This window comes from Hyaena hyaena, unplaced genomic scaffold (genome assembly GCF_003009895.1).
Source record: "Hyaena hyaena isolate Hyena2069 unplaced genomic scaffold, ASM300989v1 scaffold_1838, whole genome shotgun sequence".
NCBI classification, from domain to species: Eukaryota; Metazoa; Chordata; class Mammalia; order Carnivora; family Hyaenidae; genus Hyaena; species Hyaena hyaena.
This window is the reverse complement of record NW_024082473.1, coordinates 407-15,587: the sequence shown is the minus strand read 5'-3', so window position 1 is coordinate 15,587 and position 15,181 is coordinate 407. Positions and strand designations below refer to the sequence as shown.

At 35.4% G+C, this 15,181-nt stretch overlaps 1 protein-coding gene across 1 annotated transcript in view; it reads left to right on the top strand.

Annotated features, from left to right (window-relative positions):
• Nucleotides 1-13,876, top strand: part of INTU (inturned planar cell polarity protein) — a gene marked incomplete at its 3' end in the record, with an annotated part of 82,348 nt that extends 68,472 nt beyond the window's left edge. Inside the window, exons 8-14 of the mRNA XM_039224990.1 lie at nt 3,170-3,359; nt 4,817-4,870; nt 5,505-5,567; nt 6,371-6,592; nt 7,213-7,698; nt 9,253-9,350; nt 13,687-13,876. Of these exons, the coding sequence (XP_039080921.1) occupies nt 3,170-3,359; nt 4,817-4,870; nt 5,505-5,567; nt 6,371-6,592; nt 7,213-7,698; nt 9,253-9,350; nt 13,687-13,876 (1,303 nt within the window). The remainder of the gene's footprint in view (nt 1-3,169; nt 3,360-4,816; nt 4,871-5,504; nt 5,568-6,370; nt 6,593-7,212; nt 7,699-9,252; nt 9,351-13,686) is intronic.
• Nucleotides 13,877-15,181: the final 1,305 nt, after the last annotated feature.

Sequence of the window (15,181 nt, the reverse complement as noted above, 5' to 3'; positions counted from 1 at the left end):
AATACTTTTCCTTGCTTGGCAAGTTAGTTATTTGGGTTTTTTTTTTCTTTTTTCCTTTAATTTTCTCATCTTTTATTACTGGCTATATTTTATAGTTCTGGGCACTTTTTCACTTGATCCATTCATTGCTTTTTCTTTTTTGGTCTCATGTTAGTTTAGTGAAATAAAGTAAAATAGTGATGAAACCATAATTATATTCTGATTTGACATATTACGGAAGAAGCAAATGTAAGGGCATTTCTTCAAAACAAATACAGAAAAGAGTAAGAAGATTTTAAATTGTGTTTTTCTCTGATTATAAGACCATTGTCTAATTAGTATCCTAAAATTTGATTGTTCTTTCTTAAAAAACAATTTTAGTAAAAAAATGCACTATTAAAATAAATAAATGACACAATAAAGAATGTATTATTTTGTTTCATATGTGTTACATATTTCCTATTCAATATGAATACAATATATATATTCCCTTTTAGAATATATGTAGGCTATTGTTATGCCTGTTTTCCTGCTTCTTACTTTTTTAACATTACAGTAAAATATGATGCATCTTTCTTGATCTGAAGGAGGCAATTTGGGGTAACTTCAACATTTGAATACATAAAATTATGGATGAAAAATATTTTTCTGTTTATGGGATTTTTCTGAGTCCCAGCACTTCAGAGAGCTAAAATGATACCTTTGCTTTCAAAGCCTTAAGATTATATCAGTATAAAAATCCAAAACAGTTTATATCTTTCCAAACCATAGTGGTATCATCTCTCTCTTTATCTGTTATGAATCTTTGTTGTCACTGTTCTCAAAGCAGCCTGAAAGAATTTTCTGTGATTGTGCCATCAGAATTCTCCTCAAAGAGCTTCTTAGGAGACGCATCCCTCTCAAACCCAATTACTAATGAGCCTTTTCCAAATGTGTAAACTACAAAAGCCCAGGCAGCCATTGTTTCTACCTTTTACTAATACGGAAACTTTTAACCAATGAACAGTAAGGATATGGTTGTAAACTACTTCCTTAAATTTACACTGGGTGAGCAAACCTTGCTATGTTTTGCCTTAACTGAAGCTTTATGTTTTCATAAAAACAGAGATAAATAAAGATTAAATTCCTGTGATGAATTCTATACCTTAAGACAATCATTTGGGGCTATTCTGCAAATTCCAATGGACTAGGTTGGGAGCAGAGAGACTCTTCATTTCTGTGAATTTCGTTTTGAAATTTTGCTTCCATTTACTTGAAAATATCACCAAAATGGCAGCATTTTTAGTTTCTTCTTGTTCTAGTGAGAATTGGAAAGGCAAACTAAGATAGTAAATATGAAGATCCGTTGAGTTCTTAAGACCAAGAAGCAGTATGTATCCAAGGTGTTGTTATTAGTCATTTTGCAGTAATTTTTAATAAGGTTTTTTCTAATTACTAAAGATATTAAAGGCCCATTATGAAAAATTATGAAGAGACTAAAAAGTTCAAAGACCTAATTTATTTTTTTAAGTTGTTAACTGGTTAGTTCCTGCGAGCCACAGAAAAGTGATTATGTATTAATCACTAAACTATATATTAACAAAGTTAAGGGGCACCTTGATGGTTCAGTGGATTAAGTGTCTGACTCTTGATTTCTGCTCAGGTCATGATCTCATGGTCATGAGATCAAGCCCTGCATTGGGCTCCGGGCTAGATGTGGAGCCTGCTAAGATTCTCTCTCTTCCTCGCCCTTTACCCTTACCCTGCTCATGCTCTCTCTCAAAAAAAAAAGTTTAGTGTTGTGATCATATTAAAGATATATTTCCCTTACTAATCTCAGCCAAACTATCAGCAAGCTCTAAACAGTCTGTCTCCGAAACATATCTCAAATCCATTCACTTCTCCATCTTCACTATCACCTTGTCCAGCTACAACCATCTCTCACTACTACAACAATCTCCATTCTTGCCACTTTAATAAATTTTCATTGCCTCCATTCTTGCAACTTTAATAAGTTTCCAAATGCAGTTAAAGTAGTTTTATATTATAATCTGGCTCCTACATACCTTTCTGATTTCAGATCTCAAATCACATTTATTCCTCTGTGCTGTTCTGTGGACACCCTGGTCACACTTTTTTCCACCCTAGGACTTTTGCACTCTTTTCTCTCACCAGATCTTCTTGATCTTGGGTCTCAGCTAAATGCCCATTCTCAAAGATTCTTTCCCAACTTTTGATCTAAAGTAACCAATCAGTCACATCACCCATTCACATGATCTTATTCTCTGTATAGTGCTTTGTACAAGTTCATGTGTTTACTCATTGTTCATTAGTTGTCTTTATCCACTAGAACACGAACTCCATGGGAGCAGAGACCTTGTCTTTTGTCTTGATAATTTTACTGCTGTACCTCCAGCAATGAGAATAGTGCCTGGAACATAGCTGGCACTGAAGCAGTTTGTTGAATGAATCCATGAATATTATTCTGATGTATTAATGGTACATGTACTAGTTATTGTGTTATCAAGCAGGCTATTCCAGTGAATGGTTGTAGGCAATGCTCTTATTATTTTTACATAACTAAAGCCAAGTGTTTAGTCTGTCTCTTTCTCCCTCTGCTCTCTTTTGAGTTCTTCAGTAGTGTTGCCTACATTAGTGAAGAGGGGAGAAATAACTTAGACTAATTATGTGTTTACTGTGTTCAGTAAGTAATAAGTATAATAAATACTTACTTTGTACTAGCAACTTTGCATGCAAGTCATATTGTATTATCCCCATTTTTAGAGTTGGAAACAAAAGTTCAAAGAACTTTCCCTGGTAAAAGCAATTATAAGATTCAAAGCCAGATATGTTCTATTACAAAGCTCAAGATCTCTTTATTTTTTCATCTTGCCTGAAAGATATTGAGAGGTTTAATAATTAAGAGATAAGGTAAAAGCAACTTACTTATTTTTACAAAAAGGGTACTTAAGCCTATGCTATTGTAGATTTACTGCTTGTGTTAACCCTGTAGTTCTTCCATAATACCATCTACTCAGTGCATTTGAAAGTAGGTTTTCGGTGCAATAACATTATAGCAGTAATTCTTCATAAGGGAAAGGAGGAAGGAAGAGAGCCTATGTATTTAGGAAAGATCCAGTCTCTTAGGAACATACAAAAGACGACCACCATTTCCATATGTTTTTCTGACTTACAGCTGTTGTTTCTTCAGTGCCTTTTGCCAGGTTGAGAATGTTCCTCGTTTGGATCATTTTTTCAGCTTGTTCTTTCAAAGAGCACTCCAGCCTGCTAAACTACCTTCCAGTGCCAGTTTGAATGCACAACAATATGATGCTTCCAGTTCAATGCTTTTAGACAGCCTCCCCGGAGTTCGGTGGCTCATACTTCCACAGGAAATCAAGGTAATCCTGGGTGTCATGAATAAAAATCAGAACCAGTTGCCTTGTAATTTTTCATCTTCTCTCTTTTTTTTAACCTTTTTGTTATTTTCAGGATTGTGGGTAAGAGTTGAAGCCATTGACTGATGAAGTAGGTGATCCAGTATAGTGAACTTAGAAAGACAAATATTTCTTTCTAAACAGAAATTAGCTCTCTTATCTAACTTAAACACTTAAGCGTTTTCTAAATTTGTAATACTTCTCAGAAATCGTAATTATATGGTGTGACTTGCTTTTGTTAATTTGTCACATGTTCTTTTTTTAATGTCATTTTCCTTAAGGTACAATGGAATAATTAAGAGAACAGATACTTTGCCTATTCTCTTAAGGAATATGAAGAAACAATTACAGTAACCTTGTACATTAGCCTGCAGAGTGCAGTAGCAGGAATAGCAGCCTATAAACATTAATATTTGTGAGATCAAAATTCACAAGCGGGTATTTTTCTTTTTGTCCATTAGTTTTTACAAGAGAAACTACAGTCACAAAAAGGAGTACATGAAATATTTGCTAGATACAGAAAAATGCAGGTCACAAATGAGTAATAAGTCATAGTGACTGAAAAGCATTGAAAGGCATGACTAATGTTTCCAAAGCTTTTGTCATCTCAGTAAGACACAGTTTGTGAAATAGTCCTGCAGAGAGTGCCTTGGCCTTTAAAAAGAAAAAGGAAAAGAAAAAAAAAAGGATTCTTTACCACAAATTGCGTATATGCTATGAGCTTTAATTGCCAATAGTTTTCAATTTATATATAAGCATTATAGATTAAACCACAGATTAAATTTATTCTGTTCTTAAATTCTGAATGTTTTATGGAAGAACAAACACATAAAAGAGTTTGGGCAATTTCCATAGAAACAAAAGCTAAATCCTAAGTAAGATTTTTCTAATAACTCTGTAGGGAAGCTAAACTGTGCCAGGTTCCAGGGGAACACTTGTCTTCATGTTTTAATCCATAAATAAAGATTAAAAGTCCTTTTATATAGAGCATAGGAAAGAAACAGGGAAGAATGTTTATTTTCCAGGGATCTGTTGAGAAATATGCAGCAATAGAAGAGGGTAAAACCCTCAAAATAGATTGGGTACGTTGAGATTATTTTCCTGTAAGAATTTTAATAGGTTCAGAAATTTTCTAACTAGGAACTAGAAAGCAGTTTTTTAACCTCATAAGTTATTTTGCATTGAACACAGAGTGAAGCTCATTTTGTAATAAGATTTAATTGGAAAATGACAATATGTTGAATAATGTTTTTCCCTGTAATTGCAAAGCTTAAAACAACATGTTCTATTTTTGAACATTTCTTAAATATCACAAAGGAGAAAGATACTTACTCAATTATTCAAGAAATTATTAAGCACTTTTACGAGGCCATTACTAAACAATAAGTGAGTTAAATGGTTATTTTTTTTTTCCCACCTAGATGGAACTAGACACAGCATTAAGTGACTTGGAGTCTGCAGATTTTGCAGAACTGGTAAGAAAACCAGTGGCTTTTAGGTGTAATGTTGATTTCATATATTGTAAATCAGCCATTATTCTAAATATTTTTCAATGGGTATGTAATCTTGAAATAGGTAGCATTGGACATGAATAAAACGTTTCTATTTTGCTTGCCTTAAAAAAAACTCATATTTATTATTTTAATTTTTATTTATTTATTTATTTTAATGTTTATTTATTTTTGAGAAGAGAGAGAGCAGAGAAAGAGGGAGACACAGAATCCGAAGTAGGCTTCAGGTTCTGAGCTGTCGGCACAGAGCCTGACATGGGGCTCAAATCCATAGACCATGAGATCATGATCTGAGCTGCAATCAATAGCTGGATGCTTAACCGACTGAGCCACCCAGGTGCCCCACTTATGTTCTATCCTTCTAAATGTCCCTAAAAAACAATATCTTATAAGAAAAAATAAGATTGTTTTCGGTCAAAAATATATGCACATTACCTTTCACCTTAATACCCTAGCATATTCATTTCTAAAGAAGGCACTAAGAAAAGTTCAGTTACTAAAGAATATAGTTGCCATTTTTAGTCATTAGAGCTTAACTAGGATTTTTTTAATCAAAGAAAACAAAGACTATAAATCCACTGTGGTTTTGCTCCTCCAGTCTGAGGACTACTATGACATGAGGCGGCTGTATACAATTTTAGGATCTTCACTATTTTACAAGGTAAGTTGAAAGTTGAAATTTTTATAAATGTCCAACTGCTATATGAACAGACCTAAAGTAAATTTTCTTAAACTTCTACAAACATGAAAAATACATTTATCTCTTTTCCTTTGAATATAGTTACCATAAAATTAAGGTCTTAAAAAGAACCAGTACCTACATATTTATAAATACAATAAATATTTCTGATTTTATTACATTCTCAAGCATTTGCAGATGTATAAAGGAGAAACAGTACTCGAGGAACCAAGTTCAGATGAGAGAAGAGCAACACTTTCTTGATTTCTTTTTGCAGCAGTGTACTTTTTTTTCTCATCCCCAGACATAACCATGTATCTTTTTAGCAAATCTTCTGACATTTTGTTAACTTCCATGCAAAGCAAACTAAGCATCAAATGAATTTAAGTTCATTTTGAAGTTTTGGTACTTCAAGATTTTTAAACACAATTTAAAACATATCTAAAAAAGAATCAAACAGTACAGAGTGGTACAGAGTGAAAAGTCTGTCCTCACCATAACTTCTCTTTTCCACTTCCCATCCTCAGAATTCAGTTCTTTTCTAACTTTGCCAAACACTCAGGCTTATACTACTCAGATCATCTTGCTTTGTGCTAAAGTCTGTTGTAGACTTAACTTATCACAAATATTTGCTCTCTAACTGACCTCAGGAAAAGACCATTTATTTTTGCTATGTCTTTATTCTGTTTGAAACTGGAATATTTTAAGCTAACTGAAGTACCTATAAAACTCTTAGAAATATATTATGGCATAGTTGACTTTTGTTCTTTGTGGTCAAATTCAAGGGTTATTTGATCTGCAGTCATTTACCTAAGGATGACCTTATTGATATTGCCGTATACTGTCGCCACTACTGCCTACTGCCATTAGCAGCAAAACAAAGAATCGGTCAGTTGGTTATATGGAGAGAAGTGTTTCCCCGACATCACCTCCAACCTTCTACAGACTCAAACACTGAAGTCTTTCAGGAACCTGAAGGAAGATATTTTTTGCTAATTGTTGGCTTGGTAAGTTTACTTTGTTTTCTGTGTGTGTGTGTGTGTGTGTGTGTGTGTGTGTGTGTTGTGGGGTTTTTTTTTTGACCATTTACTATCTAAATAAATACCCAAACATGGTAATTTAAAATTATGAGCATGTTAGATATCAGTATTCAAGAAAATGTTATATGTCCCTTATTCCTTTTCTTTTATATCCATTTAATACTTGTGGAGAAATATTAATGAAGCCTATAATAAGTTTTTATCAGGTTCTTAAGATCTTTTGTTCTCATTTCTGTAGCGGTTTTATCCTCTGGTTTGTCTTAGGATATAGAAACATAAAAAGAATATAGAATCAGAAAAAACATGTGATTGTAGATGAAAGGACTTCCTATCACTGTGGCTCTTTGAAAGCCACCTTAGGGAATTCCATGTATCAGAAAGTAGTGTTTGATGGTATACCAGGAAGAGGCAATATGAGATTCGTTTTCAAGGATGATCAAGAAGCATTGAGAATACCTAAGAAATGGAGGGAATTTTTAATAGTCATATGATTACACCATGTTTTTAGTATTTATTAATTTATATTTTCACATTCCACAGAATCATTTTCATGTAGCTAAACCTCTATTAATATTTTTCTCTTTTAGAAGCATTATATGTTATGTGTACTATTAGAAGCTGGAGGCTGTGCATCTAAAGCTATTGGGAATCCTGGACCAGACTGTTTATATGTGGATCAGGTCAAAACAACTCTTCACCAATTGGAAGGAATAGATTGTCGCATAAATGAACAACTAACATCTTCTCCAAGCCCCTGTTTGTCCTGTGCTGACTGGTTCCTTACTGGATCACATGAAAAATTAGATAGTTTGACAACCTCACCTATCCTCAGTAGGCTACCAGGTACTTCCAAAGTAGCAACCTCTCCAACATGCAGAAGAATTCTTTTTGGTGACTATTCCTTAAAGACACGTAAGCCCAGTCCTTCCCGAAGCAGTGGAGGATCAGACAATGGTTGTGAAGGTGGAGAAGGTGTTGGCCTGAGCCCCCACACTACACCAGATGCAGTACAGAAACAACAAAGAGAATCTCAGGGCTCTGATGGTTCAGAAGAAAGTGGGGCCTTGCTTAAGGTATGTGTTCACCTGAGTACATTTGGAAGCTAAGCTGTCTTTCAAGTTCTTATGATTGCAAGAAAATTTTAATGGCAAATAATTCTTCATTTGATCTAGTGGTTGTTTTGGTTATTGTTAGCAGATCAGTGACTTAGAACCAAAAAAAGAATATTAAGTAATAAAATAGTAGCATCCAGGACAGCTGCTTGACGTTACTTACAAGTAGGGAAATTCTTTAATCCTGCTTTCCCTGTTCATCTTTCTTCTGTATTCACAATGTTAACAGAGAACATCCTAGCTGTGGGGGGGTGGGGGGGGTGATTAGAAGGCTGATCTGACTAAATAACCAATAAAATATTCAACAGAAACAAAAAGAGAATCAGAAACTTAAAAGAATATTTACGTAAGTATTTGTGTGTATACATGTTACTCTATAGGTTTTTATAGGTTTTTTGTTTTGTTTTGTTTTTATTTGCATCTATAAGGGTCTGATCTCTGTGTCAAGAGTTTAAAATGTGATTATAAAGCAGAGAGTGTTCATTTTTTATCATTTTCCCATGATTTTGGATATAATAATATATCCAAACGATCATCAAAGTTATCTCCCTGGGAGGTTTTCTACTATTCTAGTGATGCTCCACTTTCAGAACACTTTTGAAACTTGTCATTTGGATTGATGGAGGTGATGTCAGGCAGGGCATGAAGAATGTGGAATCTGAGAAGGGGCACAAATAAAATGTGAGAGTCTGAGTGTCATGGCATAAATAGCCATTGATTCCATCTTCTAATTCCAAACAGTGTGTCTTGGTGTCTTAAGTGGATATATTTAGAAAGTACTCGCATTCATACTCTATATTCATTATCCCAGTTGGTGAAATTGGTAGGAAACATAGTTTAAGAAGTAATAGATTTAAGGAGCCATGAATAACTCTGAAGAGATATTAAATAATCTCTACGATTGAGCCATTCAACAAATTTGAACACCTATTATGTGCTAAGGGCCATGCTACACAGAGAAGATACGAAGTTGGATAAGACACAGCCCCTGTTGTGGAGTGCAGAGTCTAGAGAGGAAGACAAGTACATTTACATATAAAATGTAAACAAATTTGTGGCACGTGGGTGGCTCATTTGGTTAAGTGTCTGACTCTTGGTTTTGGTACACGTCATGACCCCAGGGTTGTGGGATCAAGCCCCACATTGGGCTCCATACTGAGCTTGGAGACTTCTTGAGATTTTTCTCTCTTTCTCCTTCTGCCCCTCTTTCCCTCTCATACTCCCTTTTTCTCTAAGATAAAGAAAAGAAAAAAATTGGAAAAAAAAGTATAACAAAACTTGATAACGGCTCTGGTAGATTTTCAGAAGAACTATCATGTCCTTCTATGACATGGCCTGAGGTCTCTGTTAGCAAAGAATAAGCCAGAAGATATAAAAGTTAACATCAAACATAGTTAAAGGAAGCATTGCAAAATAGCAAATAATTCTCTTAGAAGGATTTTCAGTTTTCATACTATTTTTGCTGTTTGATTCCATTCTTAGATACAAACTGATCTACCTAACTGCATTTTTCAGGTCACCAAAAAGAAGTCTGCTCTACCAAATCCATTTCATTTGGGGAACTTGAAAAAGGACTTTTCAGAAAAAGAACTGGAAATATATAATACAATGAAGTAAGAAACTTCCTTATAATAATTCTTTTTTTTTTTTTGAACATCATGTCTGAGGAAATTTTACAAAAAGAAAGTATGAATCCATAACATATAGAGATTTAATTCAAAAATGTAATTATGATATTTCTTACATATTAAAGGAAATGTCTATGCTAATTCACTAATGTTTTTCATTATACAAAAGGGAACCTGTACTTCTATTACAAGAGATAAAAAAAAACAGAGTAGTGTATCAAAATGTGAAAGTCCCCCTTTATCTCCTACCCACAGATAACCTCCCTTTTGTATGTCTAATTTTTAAATTATAGGATCTACTGTTTTTAGACTCTGGTGGATGCTGTGGTCTGCTGCATAGATACTCCGTAGCCCAGGGTACTCCTTCCCAGTGTTTGGGGATAATGGCTGCTAACTGCTCACAGCTGAGTCCCTCCCTGGCCTTGCTCTGCTTCAAAGTTTATTAATTCAGCCACGATGACAAATTCTTCCTGGGAATAGCCCACATCTAACAACTAATAGATAAGCTGAATACAATGACTTGGCCTAAATTTAAGACAACTCTAAAAGGCCATCCAAGCCTCAGAGTTCCAAGTCATATCTGCTGAGATCTTGTTTCAACTGCAGTGTGGTTCAGCTTCTCCCTCTGGTCAGTCCTGCTTCTTTCTCACTTCCCCCCATAGGTGTTGTTCCCCAGAGTTCTCCCTAGTAAACTTCCTCACTGCATCTCCCTCAGAGTCCAAGGGCAGGAACTGAGCCTATCACACCAATTTTAGGAAAGAGATGAAACCTCAAACTTAAGTAGGGAATTTTGAAGTAAAAGGAACTGAGTGAAAGGAGCATACCTGTAAGATTTTATTAAAATATAAAATGTCTATAATTATTAAACTCTATAATTATTAAAATATAAAATGTTACATGTTCACTTCTTGTGCATCTATTATGTGGTGACGAACAGGTCTTTCTGAGCTCTGCCTGATGTTTAATTATGATATCATGTGTGGGATCAGTTAGTATAACAACTCAATTGCACACTTTTATTTGAACAAGCAGACACAGAAGTACAAATCACACACAAAAAGTTCGGCACTATTACTTTCTTAACCATGAAACATTTTTTTAGAGGTTATGAATGTTTATTTTTTATGTTTATTTATCTTTGAGAAAGAGAGAGAGGAAGGAAGGAAGGAAGGAAGGAAGGAAGGAAGGAANCTCAGAGCTGTTCTCTTTGTGAGCATGGAGGACTGCGAACCAGAAGAGGGAGGGAGGGAGGGAGGGAGGAGGGGGGAGGGAAGGAGGGAGAATCCCAAGCAGAGATCCCACACCATCAGCATAGAGCTGGACGCAGGTCTCAAACTCACAAACCGTGAGATAATGACCTGAGCTGAAATCAAAGTCAGACACTTAATCAACTGAGCCGTCCAGGCACTCCAAAACATTTTATAAGTTCGTATATATATATGTCATAGAGTTGTCAGAAATAGCTTTTTTTCCCTGACATTAGAAAAAAAATGGCAACTTGTCTGCATAAAATAATGCAGTGGGAATCTAATGTGTTAAATTTGGTATTTAATGTCTTCAAAAACCATGATTAAGTTTTTAATAGTTAAAAATGTTTTTTAAACAAATCTACATCAAACCTTTTGTGAGCTATGAAATACTTTCCCAAACCGTCGTCTTCCATTTAACAACTACCACTCTGAAATTTTGTTACCTCCACATCTTATTTTTTAAATGTGTGTGTTATTTTGGCCTTATCTCTAGTAAAAGGAAATGTTTTCCAAGTTCAGTTCAGGCTTAAACATAAATTCATATGTGATGTAAATCATAGGCTCTCTATTTAAAAATATGTTATAGAGGTGCCTGGGTGACTTACTGGGTTAAGCATCTGTTTCTTGCTATTGGCTGAGGTCATGATCTCAAGGTCATGAGATCAAGCCCTGCCTGGGGCTCCGTGCTGAGGATGGAGCCTGCTTGGTATTCTCTCTCTCTCTCCCTCTGCCCCTGCTCCTCTCCCACTCATGTGCTTTCACTCTCATTCTGTATCTCTCTCAAAATAAATAAAGATTTTTTTTAAATTTTTAAAAAGATGCTACAGATGCATATTTATTTTCTTTATTGACATGAAAGATGTTCATACTATGTAGTTAATTTAAAGGTGTGACATAAACAGTATAGATTATCCTAATTTGTATGTGCATACTTTTACAAAATAAAAATGTATAACATATTAAAAATAACATACACAAAACAGTTCATTTAGTAACTGAGTCCTAGCTATTCTACATTCTAATAATTATGTAATCCATTCAGCCCCTGTTGTTCCTACTGTAGATCAGGCTCCCATTGTCTTACCCAGCTTTACTGCAACAGTCTTTCAACTCCCAGCCTACCATGAATCCATTTTCTGCTGCAGCAGTGACCTTTTCCAATAATAAATCTGACTTAATCTGTGCTTTCACAAATATCTTGTCTTCACATTGGGTAATTGTTTGATGATTTTTAAACTTGCAGTGTATATACTGAGTTAATATACTCTGAGTGACTTTATGATTTTCAAGAGCTAAATTTACTCACTGTGTTGTGGGTTTTAATTTTTTTTTGAGAGAACGTTAAAAAAGACAACAAAAATATTAATTGTAAACCTCCCTAAAAAGGAATCTTTGGGGCACCTGGGTGGCTCAGTCAGTTAAACGTCCAACTTCGGCTCAGGTCATGGTCTCACAGTTTGTGAGTTCAAGCCCCACATCGGGCTCTGTACTGACAGCTCAGAGCCTACAGCCTGCTTCAGATTCTGTGTCTCCCTCTCTCTGTGCCTGCCCCACCCCCACCCCACTCATGCTCATGCTCTCTCTCTCAAAAATAAATAATCACTAAAAAATAAAGATTCTAAAACCTAAAAAAAAGGAATCTTATTAATTGCTCTTTTTAAGGAATTGTTTCTCTTCTGTATTTTTCTTAATTTTGAAGACCTCTAAACTAAAATATATGTTTTAATTTTTTTCCTTTTTGAATAATCATAACTCCTTTCTTCTTGACTATTTGAGTTATTAATCGAAAAGTATCAGCCACCAGTTGAGTTGTTAATGAGCCAGCCACCTTCTAGTAAACTATGAGAAAAATTTGCAGATGATCTCCTTCCCTGTCTATCCCTGGTCTGAAAAGAGAACCAAGGCCATAAATCACTAATAAGAAGGAGAAATTATTCTGATCATGCTGCCTAATTAACAGTTTAACAGGAATTTAACTAGCATGGATGATCAAAGACATTATCTAGGCTAAGAGCTAAAATATGCCTTTTCTCTGTTTCTGTGCTTATGGCTGGAAAAAAAATAAACTGGGGGGGCAGCTTGAGTGTTTGAGATGCAAATGGAGAAATGCTGTCTCTATGTTTAAAGGTTGCCAATCAGAAGTCATCAGTGGAAAGGAAAAAACAAGGTATAGTGGAGTAAGCTTCAGAGTTAGCTTAGCTTAACCACTTAGCTGTGTGACCTCAAGCAAGGTAATCTGAGATCTCTGAACACTGGTTTCCCCATGGTTAAAATGAGGGGAGTAATACTCTTTAATATCTCACAAGGCCATTATGAGAATTAAGACTAAGGTATTTTAAAACACCATCCCTCCCTCTCTGGCACAGAGAGGACATTCAGTATAGTATGTGATAACTATTAGTATTTTGTTGTTGCTGTCACTGTTATTCTTTAGCTCTTCTTACCACTGGTAGAAATACATATTTGTAGATTCTACTGGCCTGTCTGAAATAGAAATAGGGGAAGAAAGATTTAGACGAAGAATGGAGAAATGAAAATAGTAAGAGAACATGGAAGGGAAGGAAGACTGTGATGATGAGTAGTAGAATACTACCATTAATTGCCATAGTATTCTAGATTATTAACCCCGCTTTACAGTCAATAATAATAATTTTATCTTTCTTCAGGATCATCAGTCTGACTGTTATATGCTACTAAATTAAATGTGTTCATTTCGTTGGAAGGTGTTCTTGTATATGGTCCACTCTAGACTCATACCTTATTTATGACGTGTAGCTATCTGGGCCAGACAGTGGCTGACTTATTTGTTACCAGCCATGGAAAAAGAAGGGTTTAGCCAATCTGTGTTGTTTAGCAAAGGAACAATTAAGTTGTCATGTAGTATTTGCCTCCATTAAGGAATTGATAATAATCCTACCTTGTACTTTAGCTAGGGAAGAAATGGGACTAGTTTCCCTGCCTTAATTACACTCCTAATATTATATTGTAGATAAAAGCTTACAAGTCTACAAACATTCATAATGAAAGAATATTTTTAAGTTTACTTAAATATCTTTTTTCTTCTTTTCAAGATTAACATCTGGTCCTGAGAACACACTGTTCCACTATGTTGCCTTAGAAACTGTGCAAGGGATCTTTATTACTCCTACCCATGAAGAGGTGGCACAGCTAAGTGGATCTATCCACCCTCAACTAATAAAGAATTTCCATCAGTGTTGTCTCTCCATTCGTGCAATTTTCCAACAGACATTGGTAGAAGAGGTAGGATACTGCCATAAATATAGTTTTCTGTTCCCAGATCTCTAAATATTCTCCTAAAAGTTCTTTAATTAGTATCTCCAATAATGACAGTTTTTATTTAAAAATTTTTTAAGTCACCCAATCTAACTTGAGTGCCCAAAGGATTATACTCACAATATTTAACTTCAAGTCTTTGTTTGATAATACTGAGTGTGATGTCCAGGATTACTATTTCAGAAAATGGTGGACCTGTGTTTTTCTATTGCAAAGTAGAATTTGGTAGTTTGTAATGTAAATTAGCCTCCATATTTGATATTTGTGAGTCAGCCATTACTTGCCAATAGTATCTACCAGTTGGTAATTGTGATAATTCTTTAAATATTCCATCAATAATATATTTTGTAATATAATAGGATAAAATACAGCAGTAGACACAATACTGTTGCAAATATTTCAGCCACTTGATTCATTTCTTGCTTGCTTTTTACTTTATTTTTTTTCCTTAAATAGTTTATTGTCAAGTTGGTTTCCATATAACACCCAGTGCTCATCCCAACAACTGCCCTCCTCCATGCCCATCACCCCCTTTCCCCTCTCTCCCACCCCACTCAGACCTGTTTGTTCTCAGCATTCAAGAGTCTCTCATGGTTTGCCTCCCTCCATCCCCCCAACTGTTTTTCCCCTTCTTCTCCCACATCATCCTCCATTAACTTCCTCCTAATCCACCTATATGTGCAAACATATGGTATTTGTCCTTCTCTACCTGACTTACTTCTCTCAGCATAACACCCTCTACTTCCATCCATGTTGCTACACATGACCAGATTTCATTCTTTCTCATTACCATGTAGTATTCCATTTATAGATACACCACATCTTCTTGATCAATTCATCAGTTGATGGACACTTAGGCTCTTTCCATGTTTTGGCTATTGTTGAGAGTGCTGCGATGAACATTGGGGTCCACGTGCCCCTATGCATCAGCACTCCTGTATCACTTGGGTAAATTCCTAACAGTGCTATTGCTGGGTCATAGGGCAGAACTGTTAATTTTTTGAGGAACCTCCACACTGTTTTCCAGAGGGGTTGCACCAGCTTACATTCCCACCAGCAGTGTAGGAGTATGCCCATTTCTCCACATCCTCACCAGCATCTATAGTCTCCTGATTCATTCATTTTGGCCGTTCTGACGAGCATGAGGTGGTATCTGTGTGGTTTTGATCTGCATTTCCATGATGATGAGGGACACTGAGCATTGTTTCATGTGTCTGTTGGCCATCTGGATGTCCTCTTTGAAGAAGTGTCTCTTCATGTCTTCTGCCCATG